Raw genomic sequence first — 24,967 nt, 5'->3', positions numbered from 1 at the left:
TTATGAACATCTCCAAAGACATTAATATCATAAAAAAACTTACCCATACAGTCATTATTATGAGTGAGCTCGAATCCAGGATAGCAGAGACAGTTATATGATCCTACTGTGTTTTTACAAGTTCCGTTTCCACATGGCTGGCGTTCGCATTCATCAATATCTGCCAAGGAGATACACATGAAACATGAGAAAACATTCTTCCTGCTGTGGTTAAAGTAAATTTCATGACAGTTTGGCATTTTGCTCAAACACTGGTTGGCTAAAATGAAAATAGTTGTAGTCCAGCAATAACTAAAAATTCACAACTTGTCTTCTATTTCTTTTTGAGACAACACAGAGATTAAAGTACTGTATATAAAAAGGTCTGTACAGAGGTGGGAAACCAAACATATTCCACCAAGATGGTGGCAGTGCTGTTTTATTTGCCTTTAAGTATTATACATAAAGCAGTAAAATGCTTATACATATTTATGGGCTTGGCGGTTACAGAGGGGCATAATTACACCATTAGCCACTCCAGCATGTACTCTTTTATCAGTACTGAGCATAGGGAGGCCTCTAGTGACCTTCATTTATTATGGATTATTGGAAGACATCAAAATGTGCCACATGTTCTGCAAACATGTGTAAAGACTAGAATATTGTACGTAGAGGCAATAGGGTCTCAAAATTGGTTTGCTAGTATGGCTATTTTTAGGCCAGACTGGTCAACTTTTAAAAATTGTTGGTAGTCCTAAAGTATAAAAAATATTTGTTTTAATACTTTGTAAAAATAATTGCATATGGCAATCTTTTTCCTATCATTTTTCAATTTATAAAAGGTTTATTGATTAAATACTTTTCTATAAATGTAAATACTTATGTATTTGCTTTTCATTTTGAGCATTTTCAAGTATGTAACAGCCTTGAGACACTTTCGACAGTGATTTGGGTTATTTTTGGCTAGGTTTAAAATCAGCGTTGGACAACTTATAGAAATAATTTCAGACAACCTGTTTCATTTGTTCTAGATGGCATGTGGACTGGATATGCCTGTTTAAATATTTACATATGCAGATGGTTTTTCTGGCTGTAAATTAAAGTTGAATCCCAGGTATATGCATTAGGCAATACTTGCGGAATCCCTGTGGAAGCAGAAAATCACTGTGGTATCAACCACTATTACACTGACCTTTGATGTCTTCTGCGTCCCATATAGAGTAGTTGTTCTGCTGCATAGTGAACACAGGGAGTCACTCAATAGGCATCAATTCCATTCACAGAACACTTTCCATTTTTCTCAATAAATCCAAAGTATTCTCTGACTTCACGAGGTGGAGAGGCAGAATGGTGACATCACAATCTCCACTTTGTCCAATCAGGGAATGCTTTGCATTGATTAAAAAAATACAGGGTGTTCTGTGAATGATCCTGGTGCTGAGTGAGTGACCCCTGTGTCTATTTTGCAGCAGGGCAGCAACTCGGTGTGGGAACTGGAAGGTAGGGACAATATTTGTTGTAGCAATGACTACTACAGTTAGTCTCTGCTTCCACAGGGATCCCACAGGTATGGGATATGTATACTTAATTGGCCCAAGGTGAACCAATGTACTTTGCAAAATAATCCATACCTGGAACTCAGCTTTAAACCTAAGACCTCTGTGCTGCAAGGCAAAAGTGTTAGCTACTGTCTTCCCCATGTTTATAGAGATGTTTAAATGTTATTTCTTCCTGGAGGATAAGAAAGGATTTCCCCTGCTGGAGTAAATTGGATCATACTTTATTTGGGGTTTTTTTCTTCCTCTGGATCAACTGTGGGTATAGGATTGTATATATGGAGGTTTTCTATTTTTTTCCCCTGTTGGTTGAGCTAGATGGACTTGTGTCTTTTTTGAAACCAACTACCTATGTAACTATGTAAATATGTAATTTAAAAATTAGCACATAGCATTGTGTACCAGGCTTTATGTGAGTTGTTGAACTACATACCCATGCACATAGTCCGATCCTGAGATGCCTTAAAGCCATTGTTACATATGCAGCGATAACTGCCCAGTGTGTCCTCACATGTGCCATGACTGCAGACATTGGGAATTTCCAGGCATTCATTGCGATCTGTGGAATGGAGAAGCATATAAAACACATGTTGTTGGAAAATGAAGAGGAAAGACTGGTTCAACCCTCAGGCTTCCATTAGCTAATGGAAACGCACTTTCTCTATGCATATAAATGCATTAAGTGTTGGCTTTATCCCTAATTCTTCTTACAAAGACCAGTTCTATGTTATGTGCAGTACACTGTTATTTATTATGACAGTGTACTAATTTTCAAAGAGACCTTTCTATCCTTCAAGCAGGGAAAAAAGATAAACATATGTTATGTTTCTAATGTAAGTACAAGTTTTTGTAACTTTTGCCATTATTGTGGGTCAGACTTTTTCAGAATGTAATATCTATACACCCTAAAAGGCAACATCAAAATTGCCAGGAACATGGCAAGTGACACAACAAATCAGGATGAAAAATGTCACTCACATTTTACTGTAGGTTAGTGGTGACAGGGTAGTCTACATACAAAACCATTGGCATCATGCAGCCCTTGGTGAGGAAATGGAACCTTCTTCTGGAATAAATGGGCGCAACACCTGCTGCAGTTGTAGGCAAGTCCACAGATGGGTTATAAGATGCAAGTTTTGAGGGATAAAACCTATCAAGAGAGACTGCAGGAACTTAATATTTACAGTCCCAAGGAAAAGGGTCCCCCGCCTGTGCTGTCCGTCCCTCCCCTCTGCCAAGTAGCCCCATAGCAAACCGCTGGCTATAGCACTTGTATGTGCTCGCTCCTGAACTGGCTCTGTGTGTCCATTGACACAAAGAACGGCTAAGCCCTGTCCCATGCAAATTGGCTGTGAATTCACTTAGCTTAGTGAATGAGGTGAAACTGTGCTGATTTGTGTCATCCAATGTGCAACGTTTCTGTTGTTTTTAAATATTTTTGCTAGAGAAAAATGCAAAGCAAAAAAATTGGATATTTTAGGTGTTACCCCTCAGTAAATTGCACACACAAAATATAAAACTGGAATTTTGTTCTTTTTTAGTACATGAAAACATAGTTAATATAAAACACTATTGTATAGTTATAAGCAAATGATGGTAACACCAATATTCATTACAGCCATAAACATTGCCAGGGCTATTGCATGTGAGAGTCCACAGATCTAAGATAAACAATATCCTATAACTGGTTAACTGGTAGTCATGTTTTTTGCTTAGCATTTTTTCTATCAATATTTTGGGATGTGGTGTAGCATGTTGATCCTTAGTGAGACTCTTGTTACGTATTTAAATATACTTGCACATGATTGGGGATTCTTTGCAAAATGAATTTTCACCCCATTTATTAATATGGTGAAAATTCACTTTGAAAAAAGTGAAACTTTGCTTTGAAAGTGAATGCTTAATTCTTTTAGTAAATCAGCCCAGCTATGTGCATAATACTTGTAGAGAAATAAATATTTCTGTAAAATTGTGCTCCATGGGCCTTGTATATATCAGTGCTGAGAACTCTTGGCACTTCCTTACAACCACCAACACAATGAGCTACCGGCTGTAAATACAAGATGAAAATTGAAAGCTGACATGTTTGGTGCAATGTTATCTGTTTTTCTAGAAAGGGGCACAGAAATTTTGTTTTTTTTCTTCAGTGGGATTTATGGATATGAATTCAACTGTGTTTTCTCTATAATACCTTCAGTTTAAATATCTTCTTCTCTGATCAGTTCAGGAAACTATATATATATATATATATATATATATATATATATATATATATCCACAAATATTATTGCAGCCTGTTTTATTTGAATAGCTTTTAAACTATGGATAGCAGCCTTTTAAAGCATTAAATATGGTCAAGATCATTTATACTCCATCAGACAGCTAATGTAATGTAATTTATGAAAATTGTACACTTTGGGAAAAAAACCCATTACAAGGTGTTCTCTTACCAATGCAGGCTCCATTGGGCAGGAGCTTGAATCCAGCAGAACACTCACAGCGGTAACTCCCAGGACTGTTTAAGCAATCTGCATTTCTCTGGCAGAAGTAGTCTCCACTGGTACACTCATCAATGTCTGAAATATCAAAGAACGCTACATTCAGGCTGAGGACAAATAAACAATGGCTTGCTTATCCAGCAATTCTGCCTTAATGAACACATATTTAGGGGTAAGTCTTTTTAAATGTGAATTCAGACACTAGGGGAAGTTAAAATTGACTTTTTCTCTAGATGTGGGTTTGCAGGAGGATAATATTTTAACTGATATGGAACTGTACAAATGTTAGCTTTTAATTCTATACATCAGTGCTCAACAGGTCATGTGGGGATATACATGCACCATATAATGATAATTACCAGGGGATCATCATCCCACAAATTACAAAATATTCAGTTAAGAAGTCTTTGTAGACTATTTTGTTAGCTTTTAATTCACTTAATCAATATAATCATTATATGATGCTATTGGTCAAACACCACTTTCTAATTTTTCAGAAATGAATATGTAGACGGATACATTCCCTTCCACTTAAAATAGATTACTAGTCTTCAGTACATACAAGGCAACTCAGCAATACTACATGAAACCATGTAGCAGATATAAGAGGCGCCACAGAAAATTCAAAATAAATCAAATAATAAGCAGCACCTCTAACCAAAAAAGGTAAAATAGTGTACAAATAAAAAGTATGCTAATTATTCACAAAACATGCAAGGATAAATAAAAATAAATTCATAAATATAAACATAAGTCCAGCCACCATAACAGTGATAGTCCAATATCAACTTAATGTCAATCTTGAAAACAAACACCCATGTGCAAATCCGACAACAGATGAAATGAATACACTCACCAGAGCTATATGCTGATTATATTATAAACCAGCATGATAGCATTTTGCTCTGGGAGCAATGATCTGCAGGATATCCCAGTAGAGGAACAGCAACCAATAGCTTCAACAACTTAGGTTTTACAAATTCTATTTTTTTTTTAAAAACTACTTACCATGTGTGTCTTGTGGTTTATTTGGATGTATATTGAGTAATAGTAAGTATCTGATAGAATTAAAATCAATAGGTTTGCTTGATAACAAGATATTTGCATAAAGGGACAGTGCTAGCCGCTATAAAGGAATGTGAAACCAAGTCTCCTATTGGTCCTGACGAAGCTGATTGAGATACGCCCAACAGCGAAATGTGTTGTCATCATACATCAGTGATGTCAGGGTTGGCCTCAATCCATCGGGGTTACACACACTAACAATGGGAGGTGTAACGGACGTGAGCTCACAGCCACATGGATTTCTTAGACAGCGGCATGCTGGTGACACAGCCAAGCTACATCTGCGAGGACTACCTATGAGCTCCCACTAGAACGTATGTTCTATGCTTATACTCACCTGAACTTACTGGATACGTCCACTATTGCCGTTATCTTTATACAGTGAACTGCTACATTCTTTCTCAATAATGCCTGTTAGGTATTTGCCCTGTATTCCACTGATCTGTGTAGTATGTCCAGTGAGTATACTGTGGGACTGAATACATCATCCTAAATTGTGACAGGACTGCCTGTGTACTACATCTTTAGTGGCACTTCTTGGGCTTTATTCCATTTGTCCCCATTCAGAAATCATTGGACTACCATGGGTATTAAATCCAAATCACTGCATCCTGGTGGTGCACCCTGTTGATATCTGTATTTTGACAAATGACTGGAAGATGACGCTGTTGTGTTGATATGTTTACAACCGTTATGGCCATACCATGACGTCATAGTTTTTTATTTTTCATTTTTATGTTACTACGGACAAAGTTGTCTGGGGTGAGGTGATGGATATTGGTGTACAGTAATTTTTTCTGTGTCTTTAATTGGCAATTACTGCACTTACATTTTTGATACATAATAAAGTATTATTTATATACACTTTATGTGTGATGATTTAGTGCATGGTCCTGTTATGTAACCACTTTGGTGGACATGCTGTTCACACAATCTTTTCAGTAAATTAGTATTTTGGTTACTGTTCATCTTTCCATACACAGCTGAAATAAATAGGGATTTGGAAAGATTCTGGATTTTATGGTAGCAATGGTGTTCTGAGAACCCACAGTGTAGCTGCTTGAGCTTCATACTTGAATAGGTCATCATACTAATAGTTTAACAGCAGAACATTTGCCAGTCTTGTCCCATATACAGTGAGCCAACCCTAAAGGGCAATTCCAGGTAACAACAGAAATCAGTCCATTATGCCTAGGAAACATTGAGGCTGACCTAAAACAGAGAGTCCACTTAGCATAGCCTAACAAAAGTTTTTTGTAATCCATTTCAGTCAGATCCTAGAGATAGGCCTGTTTCCCTTGTAACTTACTCTATCTGTGCAAGATATATGTTGTTTTAGTGTGTTTGTAAAATAAAAGAATTGTGTGCAATGCAGAAAGAAGAAAACAACCTTGCACAACTATAAACAGCAGTCATCAAGTACTGGAGGCACTTATGCCTGCCAGGATATAGGGACATTACAATTATGTCCATTTAGGACAAAGTAACACTGCTTGCACATAGTGGAAAAGGAAAGCCACATGTCCCTGCCACCTCCCTGCTAAAGCTTAACCATCTGAACTGTTGTCAATTGATGTTCCATACTTCAAAGTCCTTTTAATGGGGGCTCCAGCAGTGCAGGAAGGCAGCAAAGGAGCCACTGATCACCATTCTAATGGTGGTGCAATTCACGCCCACCAATGACCACCAACATAGAGCGGCTAACATTTGTGGATTATGATATTCCACTGAACAGCATTGTTACATTAAAAGGGGGCAGTTATGTAAGTGCAATATAAGCTGCTAGTATAAGCTAGTGATAAAGAGGCATCGTTGTATATGCATTAGGCCAATGAAAAAATGCTGGGTGCTATATACAGAAATTGCTAGTCCAACAAGTGAGGAGACCCATGATTTCTATTTCTTTTCAAGGCTTTTTTCTTTCAGACTGTATTTACCACCTGCATAATATTAATAATGAGATGGAGAAAGATTTATTTTACAATAATGGAAAGATTTGTTGCATCTAATTAAATGAATACCTTCACAGATGAGGAGTAAATCATTGTAGCTAAATCCAGTTGGACATTCACAGCGGAAGCTGCCAATCTGATTGATGCAAACTCCATTTGCACAGATTCCTGGAATCTCTTTACATTCATCGATATCTAAAAATAGTAAACAATAAAACAGACATACATCAATGGGGTATATAAAAATCAAATAATAAATGTTATTCCTCTGCCTTTCAGTACAAATTATACACAATATTATAAGGCTACTTAGCCTAACTGGGCTCTTGGAACTGAAATGTAACTAAGTAGTTTCATGTAACAACACTGTACTATAGTCCCACCTGTAAGGGTCCATGCACACTGGCTTAAAAAAAGCTGCTTCTAGAGGAGTTTAGCGTTTTGCATGTGAGAGCAGCTCAATGTTATCTCATGTATCTATGCACATTAGAGCATTTAGTGGCATATTTTAAAGTGGTAGTAAAGTCCGCTTTGTGAGTTTTACCTACAGGTAAGCTTGTCATAAAGCTAACCTGTAGGTAAAATGAATATCTCCTAAACGTGCACCGCTTAGGAGATATTTCTCTGTTTTTGACAGCCAGCGCATGTGCTCTGAAGGAACAGCATACCCGTGCCGCTCCTTCAGAGCACAGTGCCATGGCTCGTGACTCCCGTGCGCATGCGCAGAAGTGACATCACTGCAGCTCAGCCAGTCAGATGGTCGGAACTCGTGAACCCGGAAGGCAGACCAGGGGAAGATGGAAACCCTGTCAGTGGTGAAAGCGTGCCATTGGAGGGCTTAGTTTTAAGGTAAGTACTTCATAATGTGATAGTATGCAGTGCATACTAGCATATTATAATATTGCCTTGCAGGGGATTTTTAAAAAATTTTTTTAATCTGAGTCTACTACCACTTTAAGATCAGTGTTTAGAGGCAAAAAAACCCTTCTGTTTTGCATTTTTAAGTCAAGGCCTGGACTGAGCAAAGCTAAAAGGGAGGGCCAGCATGACTGGGGAGTGCAGATGAGGCGGAGCATGTATTTTGGGTGGAAGTATATGCAGAAGGTAAGGGGTTGTTACTTACCTGATTGGAGTACGCAACATTGAGGGGTGGTCTTGCCAGGATTAGGAAGGGGGTTGGGTCTTGTCGGAGGTCAGTCGGAGCTTGTGCCAGCACGGTGGTGGTTTCTCCCGCCCTCCTTTCCTGGAGCTGTTTCGTATTTTTGTTTTGCTGTTTTGGTTATGGTTTGTTTTTTGTGTTTGTCCTGTTGTTTGTTTTGTGTGGGTTCCTTGAATTTGTTTCTTGTTCAGAATGGCCTTTTTTGTCCCGTGGTGTTTGTCTGTTTGTTTTGTCATGGCAGCCGGCAGGGGTCGATGGGTCTTTGAAGGCGGTACTGGAGTGACAATTTGTTGGATTATGGGTTGGGCCCATCGTAGGTATGGGTGTCCCTTCCCAATTATAAGGTCACGTTGGTAATGTGGGAGTTCGTTGGCTGTACCTGGGACTACGTAACTGTAGTATTGTCCCCGAGGCGGTGTAGTAGCGGCTGGGGGCCTTTTCATTTGGTGTCAGATACAGCCGAGTTTGTGATGTGAGTAACGATGCCTTCGAAGACCTTGGACCCGGTTGAGATCATTACTGTCAGTTATTATTTGAGTGTACTGTAAAAAGTGTTATGTTTGAGTCATGTTAAATAAATGGCTGCTATGGCTAGTTTTACATCAAAAGAGAGTTGCGTGGTCATTTAGGTGGGGAAAGTCTGAAGTGTGGTGGTGGTTTTTTATGGATTAGGGGTAAGTATTAGCCTCGATATTTTGCAAATCCATCAGTCAAGAGCAGTTGTCTGGCTTCTGCCAAAGGCACTGGCATTTTTTTTTTATGCCAGCATGCATGGACTCTGAATGTGTACTACAGTGGCTTTGATGTAATACTTTCAATAAAAATGTACTTAGACAGAAAATTATACACAATACTGTAAAAAAAGTTAAATTGGGTAACAGTGGTAGAAGGTAGGAGACTTAAACAACAGTGGAAACTGAGATAAATAATTATTTTACTTCATAGCTTACCTACAGCCTTTCCAGTGTGAATATCAAATGTAAAGCCAGGGATTGATCCACAAAGATTCCTGAAATTAACTGTTAATGGAAAAATATTATGAATTATATATTTAGAGATTACGTACTGTATGCCAATAATGAAAACATAAATCTGGGGGGAAAACACAAGGACATCATTTGTTTTAAAATTAAAACCACTAAAATGGACTGCCCATAAGGATATTTGTGGGAAAGCCCTGGACATTTGTTTTATTTAAACTTTTTTTTATCTAAGCCATATCTTCTTAGCTGCAACAAATCAAAGTAAAAGTGTCACAGCTCCTCCCATCTATGAAAAGCACAGCAAGATGACTCCTCCAACTGCAGCAAGAGGATGAGCATGCTGTGTTGGAGGACATCCTGTGTCAGGGGTCTATTCCAGTTGGGATCCCTTTGCAGATGTGCCTCAAAAGTACAAGCTAGTGGGTGATTCAGTCCTGAAATGTGATTTCTTAGAGAACTTATTTTTTAACTTAAAGCATGTACCAAGGTGGGATATGCTACTATCCTATGTGTGTTTTTTTTACCCTCTGTACCATTAAACTAGATTAAGAAATAATTTTATTTGGATTGTTCATACACATGTATTTTGGACCCATAACCTGAGAAATGAGTAGATGACTTCACTGTTGCAAGGTTTGCCTAAGAGTATGAAGTTTGGAAGGTGGCTGTTTTTGGTGGCAAAAAGTGAACTGAGAGTATTAAATGTACCCTGTACTCTTAACACCAGAGCAAGTAAAACTGGATCCCACTCCTTCTAATACTGGAACTTCTGTTTGCATTTTAAGCTATCTTTACAGACTAATAAATATGTCTCTTCAAACTTATCCTGTTGAGAGTATCCTCTGCCCCATCGGTATCTTTTAAGACTTGAATGCAAAATGCTTCCAGGTTGCCTTTGGCTTTTATTTGTAAGAAACGGGGGATTTCTTTCATTCATAAACTGGCAGGCTTCTTTCCTTTGTATGACAAAACTTCCAAATTGCTCCCTGCTGACACTGCACAATTAATTTACAAAATCCATTAACATAATTATAGAGCTGTGTTTTAATCACAGTTGCAGGAAGCTTGTCTCCACAGAATGCAATCCCTGTAGAGAGGGAATGTTTCAATTTGTAATTACGCCTAGAACAGCATCCTGCCTGCTTAGCTTACTGCCAGTGAGGCAGTCACTTCCATGGAATGTTAATACACTTAATGCATTAGCCCATGTAAAGCAATGGAAATGATGAGCATGAGTACATTTGATGTACATCTAGAATATACAAAAATGGACTGTACAGCTTATAGGAACAGCAAATAAACATGGCAGGGGACAAAAGAAACCAGAAAGCATTTTTCCATTTATCACAAATGTTCAAATGTTCACTGAGCAGAGAGCTTTTGGTCTTGATGCAGAAAAAGGTTTATTTGCTAAAGCTGAAGAGTGCAAAATCTGGCTCGCTTCTGCATAGAAATCAATCAACTTCTAACCTAATCTTTGGCAATAAAACCTGGAAGCTGATTGGTTTCTATGCATGTGATCCTAATTTTGCACTCTCTAGCTTTAATAAATAAATTCCAAAATGCCTTAACGAAGAAAATTTCTTGTTGCTCATATCTTCTTGAGGTGCAAAATCATCAGACATACTAAGTCATCATACTGATCTCCACTGGCCTAGTGTCTTTGCTGTACCAGATCCACAAAAGCTAAGCTAATGTTACTACCCCACTATACAGTATACAGTATATGTAATTTGCTTTTAACAATCCCCATTTTATCTTCATTTTCACCTACGGGATTTAGCAAAGGCTTCTAACTTCTCTTCTGTTGCACTATATTGCATCATGTTTTAGGGCCTGTGTCAATGGGCTTTTGTTGGGTTTTGCATTCCGATACAAGTGTAGGCAGTATAAAACCCAATTGAAGACAGCCAAATGCAGAAGGAGGTAAATTACAGGTCAAACTGTCAGTGAATGCTCAATCACCTCAGAAGTGTTTCAAAGTGATGTAATCAAAACAGGCCCAAAGCCCATCAACATAGGTCCTATGATTGCTCTGTATGTTTACATTACTAAAGATGGATAATTTTGTCATTTTACTCTTGTTTTGCCTATGGCATGGGCAGAAGCCACCAGTCCTAATAAACACCTGAATTCAACTAAATAAATCTTATAGGTGACAACAATGCATAACTCATCCACCGTGTTACTTGATGTTCTTGTATCTCTTAAATAGTGTAAAGCCAACAAAGGTAGAAGTTTAAATAATGACCTACTGATGTATGTCACGATAAGCATAAACAGGTCTTGTGATAAGATCTCATACATTCGGTCAAACAGTTACAGGATCTTACGGTGTATACAGTGAAAAATAGTAGGATAATACAGCATGTACAATGTAAATGACAACAATGGTACATAATAAAAAGAAAGGCATGCTCAATGTGATTTTACAGGGTGACATCAAACCAGGGACGGACTGACAACTCAGGGGGCCCCCGGGCAATAGGGGATCATGGGGACCCTGTGTCCTTGCCCAAACTCAAAAAAACCTATGAAAAAGGTACCAGGGGCATCTCATGGGGCCCCCTACTGACCCCGGGCCCTCGGGCAGTACCCGAGTTTTCAAATGGTCAGTCTGCCCCTGCATCAAACATAGCTGAAAGATGAATAATCAAAAGATGATAGAGTATATTATAAAATTAGGTTCTATACCTGTTCCAGGAGTTGGGCATCGTTCACACGGCTTACTCCAGGCTTTACCAATGTTATATGTACAGCAGCACATCTTCTTGGTGACATTGAAGGGAAGCTCATTCTCACACATAGTTCCATTGTAAGTTCGGTAGCAATAACTCTTCCTCATATCTGTCATCAATCAGAATGCAAATAAATTCACGACACTTCTTTGAACATTGTTTAACGTTGATAAATCAAACTTGTTTCTTTGACTTTCTTATAATCAAGAAACATTTGATAGTTTTGCCTATGCTTTAGGACTGTTTAGAATATGTTAGCTTTAGGCCAAATATGAAAAATTATACTAGGAAAAAATGAGATAATGGGTGAAGTGAATTAACAACATGCACGTGCAATATGCAATCATCACCTATATCAATACAAGGCTTAATAGGTCATTATTCATCAAATACAGTAAATTCATGATATTACAAAGATATGACCCCTTATTCCCGATTATTTTAATTCTTGGTAATTATGTTCATTTTCTAAGTCATGGTATAAGACATTTATATTGGCAGGTCGCCTTGGAAAACTATTTCTCTGATGATACACATATAAGTATACATAGAACAAAAATACAACATGAGATTATCCATAGAATGTAAATCAATGCCTGTACTGGCATCACTACTGTGTTGAAGTGCACCTATCATGAAAGAATTATTGTGTGTAGGCTGACATTGCTGATCTCTCCACTGGAGTATGTTCATTCCCTGGCTGTCATGTTAATGCTTTGCTTCAATTTATATGAGCCATTGACCTGGAATAAGTATAAAGATAAGGAATTATAACACTTTTTGGCACTTGTTTGCAGCATGCTTGTTCTAGCTCCATGACTCAAAAGTAATAAAGGAAGATACATCCAGGCAACACAGAAATGACAATCCCCTATATTCCTGACAGATATATATATATATATATATATATATATATATATATAAAAATAAATATAATATATACACAATACAGGTGAAACTTGAAAAATTAGAATATCGTGCAAAAGTTCATTTATTCCAGAAATGCAACTTTAAAGGTGAAACTAATACATGAGAAAGACTCATTACATGCAAACCAAGATAGTTCAAGCTGTGATTTGTCCTAATTGTGATGATTATGGCTTACAGCTCATGAAAACCCCAAATCCACAATCTCAGAAAATTAGAATATTACATGTAATCAATAAAACAAGGAGTGTACATAGAACAATATCGGACCTCTGAAAAGTATAAGCATGCATATGTACTCAGTACTTGGTTTGGGCCCCTTTTGCAGCAATTACTGCCTCAATGCGGCATGGCATGGAAGCTATCAGCCTGTGGCACTGCTGAGGTGTTATGGAAGACCAGGATGCTTCAATAGCGGCCCTCAGCTCTTCTGCATTGTTCGGTCTCATGTCTCTCATCTTTCTCTTGGCAATGCCCCATAGATTCTCTATGGTGTTCAGATCAGGCGAGTTTGCTGGCCAATCAAACACAGTAATCCCACGGTCATTGAACCAGGTTTTGGTGCTTTTGGCAGTGTGGGCAGGTGCCAAGTCCTGCTGGAAAATGAAGTCAGCATCCCCATAAAGCTCATCTACGGAAGGAAGCATGAGGTGCTCCAAAATCTCCTGGTAGACTGCTGCGTTGACCCTGGACTTAACCTCCCTAGCGGTCTGATTATGTCCATATTTCTGTGCTCAAAGCAGTACATTTTTTTGCATGGAAATATGGATTTTTTTTATTGTAGGCCTGTAATTTTTAGGAAAGCTCACTGAAATCTGTCCGAACAAGAGTCTAGTAAACATCCCGGGTATTATAAAATTTGAAACACAAAATCATAAATTATAATATAATACATAATCATAAAAAATAATAATATAATAATAATAAATTTAATTCAATAATATAATCAAACCAAAAACACTGAAATTTGAAATGTAGCGCCAAGTTCGCACATCACTGAGCAAAGTCGTAAAATCGTTTTCAGTGTCTGATGACGAATTTCCCCACGAATCATTATCACTCAATTCTGCAAGTGGTTCTAATTTACTATCGCTGTTCTCTAGCTGGTCTAAAACCGCTTTTGACATAAAGGGACGTTTTTTGGACGCCATGGACGTTTCTCAGTTTCCAGGCAGAAAGAACAGTAAAAATGCAGGCAGGGCACAGGACAAAGCACTCGGGACAAAATATATGTGAAATGGTTTGATACAGTAATGTTTTACTATGTGATTTTAGCGATTTTAGTGAATGTCACTTTTTGGCATTTTCAAATTTCCCGCCGTTCTGTCCCCCGTACGTCCCGACGCTCGCAGGGGACGGAACCCAGATGACAAATGCCGGCATCTGCCGGATTACATTGCCGGGGACACTGCAGGAGGGACATCGCGAGAGCGCAGGACACGGTAAGTGATCAAGGGATCACGGAGCAGCGCCGCATGGTAAGCCCGAGTGTAGCTCGGGGTTACCGCTTGTGGTACTGAAACTTTACCCCGAGCTACATTCGGGAATACCTCAAGGGAGGTTAATGAAGCACAGTGGACCAACACCAGCAGATGACATGGCTCCCCAAATCAACACAGACTGTGGAAACTTCACACTGGACTTCAAGCATCTTGCAGTGTGTGCCTCTCCATTCTTCCTCCATACTCTGGGTCCTTGGTTTCCAAATGAGATGCAAAAGTTGCTCTCATCAGAAAAAAGGGCTTTGGACCACTGAGCAACAGACCAGGTCTGTTTTTCTTTAGCCCAGGTAAGACTCTTCTGACGTTGCTTGTTGTTCAGGAGCGGCTTGACAAGAGGAATACGACATTTGAAGCCCATGTCCAGGATCTGTCTGTGTGTGGTGGCTCTTGATGCACTGACTCCAGTCTCAGTCCACTCCCTGTGAAAGTCCCCAATACTTTTGAATGACCTTTTCCTGACAATCCTCTTGGTCATCCCTGTTACTTGTGTACCTTTTTCTTCCACACTTACCTTTCACATAACTTTCTATTAACGTGTTTTGATACAGCACTTTGGGAACATCCAACTTCGTTTGCAATTACTTTTTTAGGCTTTCCCTCCTTTTGGAGGGTGTCAATGATGGTTTTCTGCACAACTGTCAGGTCAGCAGTCTTTCCCATGATTTTGATTCCTACTGAACCAGACTGAGAGACCATTTAAAGTCTCAGGAACCCTTTGCAGGTGTTATGGCTTAATTAGCTGATTAGAGTGGGACACTTTGATCCTAGAATATTGCACCTTTTCACAATATTCTAATTTTCTGAGATTGTGGATTTGGGGTTTTCATGAGCTGTAAGCCATAATCATCACAATTATGACAAATCCCGGCTTGAACTATCTTGCTTTGCATGTAATGAGTCTATCTCATATATTAGTTTCACCTTTTAAGTTGCATTACTGAAATAAATGAACTTTTGCACGAAATTCTAATTTTTTGAGTTTCACCTGTATATACACATATACGCACATACTGTCTAAAAACAAAACATCTTGTAATATCACAGCGTAAATGCAATATCAGGGCTTCTGATGTGCTGCTGTAGCTATAAGAAAGGACTGTTTGCAGATGAGCCTTTTTTTTTTGTACATTGCTATAATATGCCTTGTAGTTGGGAAACACAGGCAGCTGGGGCCCACACGTATCAGATTAGTTCGTTTTTTGTTGGCTGGCTAGTGAGCCCATTCCAGGGTATGATAGTAGGCAGAATACTAAATCTACTGACCACAAATGGCGGCTAAAAAATATGGTTATACTCTTACAGGTGAATGTCACCGGTAGATTATTGTGCCTCATAATGCATTTGGCACCCATTCACAGTGAAAATAATGCAGCAGCAGGGGAGCCAAACAGTTCAATCAGAGTCCAGAAAATGGGCCGACTAAAATCGAAGCAGGTTATTTTGGGACAGTGGTGGTAGCAATGATCAGCAGTACCACAGAGTGTAAAGGGGGTGGGGATGATACTGAAACTGAAAAAGGAGGAGTCTGTCAGTGGATCTGGTGACAGTGGTGGTTGTAAAGGATAAAGCAAAACTTAATCAGGTCATTAGTAGTATCATGGAGTGCAGTAACAGCGGAGGTAGTGCTGGGGACTTGGGAGATGGAGAATGGCTCTGTTGCCAGGGACTGTTTGAACAGGAAATGGGACAGTGGAGCTGAACTTACCATTGGACCAGGATCAATGAAGATGAGACTGATATTTGATATTTGCACTGATAAAATGTGAAGAATTATCACATATGCGCTGAAGACTGGGTTTTCAGGGATTAACACACGTGTTGGATATGGAGGGTTTATTACAGATGTACTGGGGAGTTGCTACTGAGGGGTAAATGCACCTGCACTGGGTACTTGCATATGAGAGGTTAATGTACATAACAATTAGACATAAGTAGAAGAATATTTGCTGAAAGGGTAGAGGATGTATTTTGGATATTGAGTGCTGAGGGGGTTAACCTGTATTAGCTGGATACTGGATGCTGAGAGGTTAACATACTTTTCTAGGGACTGAGCATGGAGGACATAAAGAACGTGAGCTGAGGACTGAGCACTGTGGGGTAATTGTGCATATGTGCAGAGGAATGGGTGCTAAGGGGTTAAAGCACCTGGGTGCTAAGGAGAGAATGCATATATGCTGCACACAGGTCACTGAAAAAAGTGATTCATCACATGCTTTATATATACTGCTCAGAAAAATTAAAGGAACACTTTTTAATCAGAGTATAGCATCAAGTCAATTAGACTCCTGGGATATTGATCTGGTCAGTTAAGTAGCAGGGAGTTAATCAGTTTTAGCTGCTATGGTGTTAATGAAATTAATAACAGGTGTACTAGATGGGCAACAATGAGATGACCCCCAAAACAGGAATGGTTTTACAGGTGGAGGCCACTGACATTTTTTTCCCTACTCATCTTTTCTGACTTTTTTTCACTAGTTTTGCATTTGGCTAGGGTCAGTGTCACTACCGGTAGCATGAGGCGGCACCTGGACCTTACAGAGGTTGCACAGGTAGTCCAACTCCTTCAGGTTGGCAGATAAATATGTGCCATTGCTAGAAGGTTTGCTGTGTCTCCCAGCACAGTCTCAAGAGCATGGAGGAGATTCCAGGAGACAGGCAGTTACTCTAGGAGAGCTGGACAGCTCCATAGAAGGTTCTTAACCCATCAGCAGGACTGGTATCTGCTCCTTTGTGCAAGAAGGAACAGGATGAGCACTGCCAGAGCCCTACAAAATGACCTCCAGTAGGCCACTGGTGTGAATGTATCTGACCAAACAATCAGAAACAGACTTTATGAGGGTGGCCTGAGAGCTCAACCTCCTCTAGTGGGCCCTGTGCTCACTGCCCAGCACCATAGAACTATCATTTGCTATTGAACACCAGAATCGGCAGGTCCACCACTGGTGCCCTATGCTTTTCACAGATGATAGCAGGTTCACCCTGAGCACATGTGACAGATGTGAAAGGGTCTGGAGAAGCCATTGAGAATTTTATGCTGCATGTAACATCATTCAGCATGACCATTTTGGTGGTGGGTCAGTGATGGTCTGGGGAGGCATATCCATGGAGGGACGCATAGATCTCTACAGGCTAGACCAGTGGTGGGCAACCTTTTTTTTCAACTGAGCCAAATCTCGCCAAAACCATGATTGAAATTTATTTTGAGAGCCACATTTTTAAAACTGAAAATACATCTCCCATATAGTAATTCATCCCCCATAGTAATTCATCCCCCATATAGTAATTCACCCCCCATAGTGTAATTCATCCCCCATAGTAATTCATCCCCCATATAGTAATTCATCCCCCATCGTAATTCATCCCCCATATAGTAATTCATCCCCCATATAGTAATTCATCCTCCATATAGTAATTCATCCCCCATAGTAATTCATCCCCCATATAGTAATTCATCCCCCATATAGTAATTCATCCCCCATAGTAATTCATCCCCCATATAGTAATTCATCCCCCATAGCAATTCATCCCCCGTATAGTATTTCATCCCCCGTATAGTATTTCATCCCTCATATAGTATTTCATCCCTCATATAGTATTTCATCCCCCATATAGTATTTCATCCCTCATATAGTATTTCATCCCCCCATATAGTATTTCATCCCCCCATATAGTATTTCATCCCCCATATAGTATTTCATCCCCCCATATAGTATTTCATCCCCCCATATAGTATTTCATCCCTCATATAGTATTTCATCCCCCATATAGTATTTCATCCCCCCATATAGTATTTCATCCCCCCATATAGTATTTCATCCCCCCATATAGTATTTCATCCCCCATATAGTATTTCATCCCCCCATATAGTATTTCATCCCTCATATAGTAATTCATCCCTCATATAGTATTTCATCCCTCATATAGTATTTCATCCCCCCATATAGTATTTCATCCCTCATATAGTATTTCATCCCTCATATAGTAATTCATCCCTCATATAGTATTTCATCCCCCCATATAGTATTTCATCCCCCCATATAGTAATTCATCCCTCAAAGTAATTCATCCCTCATAAAGTAATTCATCCCTCATATAGTATTTCATCCCCCCATATAGTATTTCATCCCTCATATAGTAATTCATCCCTCATATAGTAATTCATCCCTCATATAGTATTTCATCCCTCATATAGTATTTCACCCCCCCATATAGTAATTCATCCCTCATAAAGTAATTCATCCCTCATATAGTATTTCATCCCCCACAGTACTATCCCCCCCCCCCCCTTCTAGTAAGCCAAGTCCCCCGTGTCAATTCACTTACCTTTTGCGTTCCTCTCGCTGTCTTCCCGCGCCGTTCGGGTCTTCAGGGCGGACTGTGAGAGGAGCCTAGCTCCCCTCCCCTCACGTTCGGCACGCTGCCCCGCCTACACACATCCTGACAGCCACATCCGCGGGCCGAATTAAAAGGTCCGCGCGGACTTTTGGGGCTGCCAACCGAGAGGAGGCAGGGGAGCGGCCGACCGAGAGGAGGGAGGGGAGCAGGCGCCCGGCACACAGAAGAGCCGCATTAGAGTGGGTAAAGAGCCGCATGTGGCTCGCGAGCCGCGGCTTGCCGACCACTGGGCTAGACAATGGCACCCTGACTGCCAGTAGGTATTAGGATGAAATCCTTGGACCTATTGTCAGACCCTACGCTGGTTCAGTGGGTCCTGGGTTCCTCCTGGTGCACGCAGTTCCTGGAGGATGAAGGAATCAATACCACTGAATGGCCCCCACGCTCGCCTGACCTAAATCCAATAGAACACCTCTGGAATATCATGTTTTGGTCTATCTGACGCTGCCAGGTTGCCCCTCAGACTGTCCAGGAGCTCAGTGATGCCCTGGTCCAGATCTGGGAGGAAATACCCCAGGACATCATCCATTGTCTCATTAGGAGCATGCTCCGACATTGTCAGGCATGCATAGAAGCATGCGGGGTTCATTCAAACTACTGAGTACCATTTTGAATTGCTGCAATGAAATTTCAGCAAAATGGACTAGCCTGCTGCATAATTTTTTAACTTTGGTTTTCAGGGTGTCTTTGAATTCAGTCCTCTGTAGGTTGATAATTTTCGTTTCAATCAAACCATGGGGCATACTTACGTTCCTAACACATTACCCAGTCCATATTACTATAGATATTGAGCATGATATTTTTCCCCATTGAGATCTGATGTGTTTTTTAAAGTGTTCCTTTAATTTTTTGGAGCAGTATATATTGCTTTTCTATAGCACATTGCAGAAGAGACTATAAAATAAAATGGCTCCTTACCCATACAGTTATGTCCACCATTGACCTGCATGTATTCTGGAGGGCATATGCATGTGAAGTTTCCCAATGTATTGTAGCAAGTTCCTGGTCCACAGACCCCAGGGCTTGTGACACATTCATCAATATCTGCAATAATTATTAAACAAAATTCAGTCATAGAAACATTTTAACCATCAGGGACATGATGAAACTAATGAAGGCATCTGGTTTACTCTTTAGCTGCAATCACCTTCACATATGCGGGTCTCCTCACTGAGGTAGTAGCCTTGTGGACACTCACACTGGAAGCTTCCAAATGTATTTATACAGTTACCGCCTTGGCACAGACCCGGCAGCTCCTGGCATTCATCAATATCTTTAAATATAACAGAAACAGCATGTATATCAATTAAAGTAGAAATCATTTTTTTTACATGTGTAAACCATGAAAGAAAAATTTTAATCCACAAATATATCACATTGATGTTTGTTGTATCTTATATCAATTCATACTATGAATTGAACATTTTACCATACATAACATTTTTTTAATGATGCAATAGCACTATTTTTTTAGTTTTTTTGTATTTTAGATGCTTTGTAGGAATGAGTTTTCTCTGGATCACTATTAACATAATATGATCACATACTATAACAACATAACATTTCTATGGAATATAGGATAAATCTGAATGTATTTATTTTTGTGTGAAGCCTAAATATGTTATAGGTTTGGGTTTACTTTGGTGTATAAATGCCAATAAGTTTGCAGCCTAGCAGTGAAAGCTAACTTGCCAACATCTGGCCACAAATATTATAGTGTAGCAACCTAAATTAGCAGATTCAGATTTAGTGTGTATTTTTGTCAATGAAGCAGGAACAATGGTTGGGCATTGCCTGTGCTAGCTTATATTAGCAACTAAAGCTTTTCTTAAATATAACTAAAGGTAAAACTTTTTTTTTTGTTTTAGTAGTGTGGAGATGGATTATAACATCTATACATCTATTAGTTTTTATTAGTCTGTGTCCCAGTTAGGGAGATTCACCCTCTCTATTTGGCCTGTTTACCATTATCAATGAAAGTGTAAAAGAAAATCCCAAACTTTTGGGTTGTCCCCAGAAAAGTAATAGCAGAAAATCTTCAATGGGGACACTAGTTCTGGTGACCTGGGAGTTCCAAGGAATTCCTTTAATTTGCAAAGATTTCCTCCCACTTCATGTTTTTGGCTATAGGACAGGAAGTGAAGTTAAATCTCCCCAACTGGACACAGATGGCAAAAAACTGTCAGTGGATATATCTCTCCTGTACTCTATCCAAAATTAACCAAAAAGTCTGTAGTTCTGCTTTAACTGAGGCAATCATTCTCAAATATCCAACTTGGTCCATAACCATTCCCCCCTCCCAAATGGTAAGCAAAAATGACCAGTGAAGTGTACAAACATCCAAAGAGATTGGAATCAGGTGAATTGGGCATCACTCATATCATGTCTGTGGGTACCTTATGACTACAGCCATGAGATCTGCCAATTCACAAAGCAATTTCCAAGTACACCAGTAAAGCATCTAATATAGAATGTTGCTGCTTATGAGGCCATCATAATGGTTCTTACCTTCTAAGAGAATGGTGATGGGATTGGGTCTGAATCCTTCTCCTCCAGGGCACAATGTATTGTACTCGGCTAAAAACAACAAGATCTATTAGTAATTAAAGGCAAATTCCAATCTTGTTTTAAAACATTTAAAATATATGATATATAATTGATTTTCTGCACTTGACAAGAAATTAAAATGTGTTTGTATGTAAATAACATTGTGACCAAGGATACTTAAAAATAAAAATATCCTCAACATAACAGCCCCTCACACTTAACAGAGAGAATGAAATCTTAATGTCTAAAGTTTTTCTAAACCCACAATAAGTCTGTATATGCAGTAAAGCAAGCTTGTTAAATTCACTGTGGAACCTAAGTTGTTAATCCTCTGAATTGTGTAAAAAAGCTGTTTGATCCAGACTTCTCTAATCCTCCCCTACTTCTAGTGCCCCCCTCCTATCTCCTGATAAGACATATCGTTTGGAGTCACTCTGCACATGCTCAGTTTGGTGTGTATTGCCAGAGAGGTTTTTTTTTTCTTGGAAGAGTGTGTGTGATCAGCACAAAGCCAATCAGCACTGTCCAGACAGAGATCAGGGGTCCTGAATCCTCCGACAGCAGAATAAAAACTCCTCCTTTAAGCTTTAACATGTGCTCTGCTGGACACTGATAGAAGTCACAAGACTGCTCTAACTGCTGATGAGAAAAGGTATTTATTTAGCAGTTTATATTTACTAAGATAATTGCATTTCCATGTTCTGTGTACTATGGGAGACCTGATAAAGTGAATGCAGGGTCCTGGGTTTAGTGACACTTTAAGCTTTCAAGATATGTATCTGGAAACCTTTAGACCCTTTGCAAGTACAGGAATGGCCAGTGCCACAGGGGATTTCTGCCTGAAAGTGTACTTTGTACTAAAAGTACACTAATCTTTAAACTCTATCAAGTGTTTTATTGAATAAAAGTAAACAAAAGTCAAGATTTGGACCTGTAATGCTTTTTTCATGTCCTCTCTTCTGCTTTATCTCACTGACCTGCAGAAGCAGAAAGTCCTCTCCTTATTTCCTAGTTCTTCATCTCTGCTACAAATTTTGCTATACTATACTATTTAAACTATAGTGACTGCAGAGCTTAAATAATAGATTTAACTAGAACAGGAGTAGGCAACCTTAAAGAGATAGAGATCTACCTGAACTACATCAGAGAAGTCAAAGATCACCGGGCACTGTGTCGGCCAGTGTCATCTCCTCACACCGGATTTAAACCTCTAATTGCCGTACTACTGTGTCACAATCACGTGCTTTCCATGGCAATCATGGGTTTAAATCAGGTGGTGAGGAGGCAACATATCACCTCATCACCATCTGTCAAACACACTTGGATCGCTTTGCAGAGGAGCAGTAGTGTCCACTGTACTTGTGAATGAGCCCTTACAGTGGGAATCGAAAGTTTGGGCACCCCAGCTAAAAATTTGTATTAATGTGCATAAAGAAGGAAGGAAAGATGGAAAAATCTCCAAAAGGCATCAAATTGCAGATTAGACATTCTTATAATATGTCAACAAAAGTTAGATTTTATTTCCATCATTTACACTTTCAAAATAACAGAAAACAAAAAAATGGCGTCTGCAAAAGTTTGGGTACCCTGCAGAGTTAATATCTTGTACTGCCCCCTTTGGCAAGTATCACAGCTTGTAAACGCTTTTTGTAGCCAGCCAAGAGTCTTTCAATTCTTGTTTGAGGTATCTTTGCCCATTCTTCCTTACAAAAGTCTTCCAGTTCTTTGAGATTTCTGGGCTGTCTGTCACGCACTGCTCTTTTAAGGTTTATCCATAGATTTTCAATTATGTTGAGGTCAGGAGATTGTGAAGGCCATGGCAAAACCTTCAGTTTACGCCTCTTGATGTAATCCCCCGTGGATTTCGAGGTGTGTTTAGGATCATTATCCATTTGTAGAAGCCATCCTCTCTTTAACTTCAGCTTTTTCACAGATGGCATCAAGTTACCATCCAAAATTTGCTGAAATTTTATTGAATCCATTTTTCCTTCTACTCATGAGATGTTCCCTGTGCCACTGACTGCAACACAACCCCAAAGCATGATTGATCCAACCCCGTGCTTAACAGTTGGACAGAGGTTCTTTTCATTAAATTCTGTGCCCCTTCTTCTCCAAACGTACCTTTGCTCATTCCGGCCAAAAAGTTCAATTTTAACCTCATCGGTCCACAGAACTTGTTTCCAAAATGCATCAGGCTTGTCTATATGTTCATTTGCAAAGTTCAAACGATGATTTTTGTGGTGAGGACGTAGAAGAGGTTTTCTTCTAATGACTCTTCCATGAAGACCATATTTGTACAAGTATCTCTTTATAGTGGAATAGTGTACCACAACTCCAGTGTCTGCCAGATCTTTCTGGAGGGATCGTGCAGTCAAACGTGGGTTTTGAATTGTTTTTCTCACAATCCTGCAAGCTGTTCTGTCTGATATTTTTCTTGGTCTTCCAGATCTTGCTTTAACTTCCACTGTTCCTGATGACTGCCATTTCTTAATTACATTCCGAACAGAGGATATTGACATCTGAAAACGCTTTGCTATCTTCTTATAGCCTTCTCCAGCTTTGTGAGCGTCAACTATTTTCAGTTTCAGTTTTCTAGACAACTGCTTAGAAGAACCCATGGTGCTGATTGTTGGGGCAAGGTCAGATGAGTCTGGGCATTTAAAACCTTTGAGCTTGACATCACCTGGTCTTCCCAGACGATGATTGAGAACAATCCATGACACTGGCAGGTCTCAGCTTGGCAAAGGGGGCAGTGCATGCTATAAATTCTGCAGGGTGCCCAAACTTTTGCAGACGCCATTTTTTTGTTTTCTGTTATTTTGAAAGTGTAAATGATGGAAATAAAATCTAACTTTTGTAGACATATTATAAGAATGTCTAATCTGTAATTTGATGCCTTTTGGAGATTTTTCCATCTTTCCTTGGCTTCTTTATGCACATTAATACAAATTTTTAGCTGGGGTGCCCAAACTTTCGATCCCCACTGTAGTTGCATCCAAAGATGGCACTCTTAGGGCTTGTTCACATGTAAAGTTGGGGGGTGGTAAAACCCTGTGGTTGAGCTATGGTTTTACCGTCCATGATCCCTACCCCCTTAAGCTGCTGAGGCAGCAGCCAAAGGTATATACATGCCGCAGCAGGAATTACACACCCTGTTGCTTTTGGTGAGTGCTACCACCTGTCATTTGAGACACATTCAAGTAAATGAGGCCACTCTGCAAGTGCCTCACAACCGCATGCTTCTGTGGGGTCCAAGGGGTTAAAGCATGTGGTGAGAAAGCAACATACCGCTGCTTGTTGAACCTCAACCATGACAGGGCGTAGGAGCCAGCACTACAGAGGAGACATCAACTTATGCAGCTTTTGCTCCCTACTACAGCTCCAACTTTTGAAGTAGTCCCTCTGCATTGCACACTGTTTGATGCTCTGGATGGTGGGTAAGCAAGCCCAAACTGTGATCTACCAGTCACCTGGCCGAGATCTACTGGTAGATCACAATCTACTGGTTGCTGACCACCGAAATAGAACTAGAAACTCACATAACGCAGATGTCCTTACTATAAAGATGCTTGCCAAAAAAAGATAGGTGCTGATGTGACAGCTACAGATAAGTGTCTTATTTTGGATGAATCAACAGACTAAACAATGTTATTTAGAACGGGGCCA

At 39.6% G+C, this 24,967-nt stretch overlaps 1 protein-coding gene across 2 annotated transcripts in view; it reads right to left on the bottom strand.

Moving 5' to 3' along the window:
* FBN2 (fibrillin 2) overlaps positions 1-24,967 on the bottom strand; it is a 289,154-nt gene that overhangs the window by 51,505 nt on the left and 212,682 nt on the right. For both annotated transcript variants that reach the window (XM_089677738.1, XM_089677742.1), the window contains exons 38-46: positions 21,263-21,331; positions 19,902-20,027; positions 19,673-19,798; positions 11,887-12,039; positions 9,160-9,228; positions 7,120-7,245; positions 3,986-4,111; positions 1,969-2,094; positions 44-160 (exon numbers count right to left, since the gene is read on the bottom strand). In XM_089677738.1, the coding sequence (XP_089533864.1) occupies positions 44-160; positions 1,969-2,094; positions 3,986-4,111; positions 7,120-7,245; positions 9,160-9,228; positions 11,887-12,039; positions 19,673-19,798; positions 19,902-20,027; positions 21,263-21,331 (1,038 nt within the window). The remainder of the gene's footprint in view (positions 1-43; positions 161-1,968; positions 2,095-3,985; positions 4,112-7,119; positions 7,246-9,159; positions 9,229-11,886; positions 12,040-19,672; positions 19,799-19,901; positions 20,028-21,262; positions 21,332-24,967) is intronic.

This window comes from Staurois parvus, unplaced genomic scaffold (assembly GCF_062004578.1).
Source record: "Staurois parvus isolate SC_StPar_1 unplaced genomic scaffold, SC_StPar_1.0 ptg000014l, whole genome shotgun sequence".
NCBI classification, from domain to species: domain Eukaryota; kingdom Metazoa; phylum Chordata; class Amphibia; order Anura; family Ranidae; genus Staurois; species Staurois parvus.
This window is presented reverse-complemented; position numbering and strand designations above follow the sequence as displayed.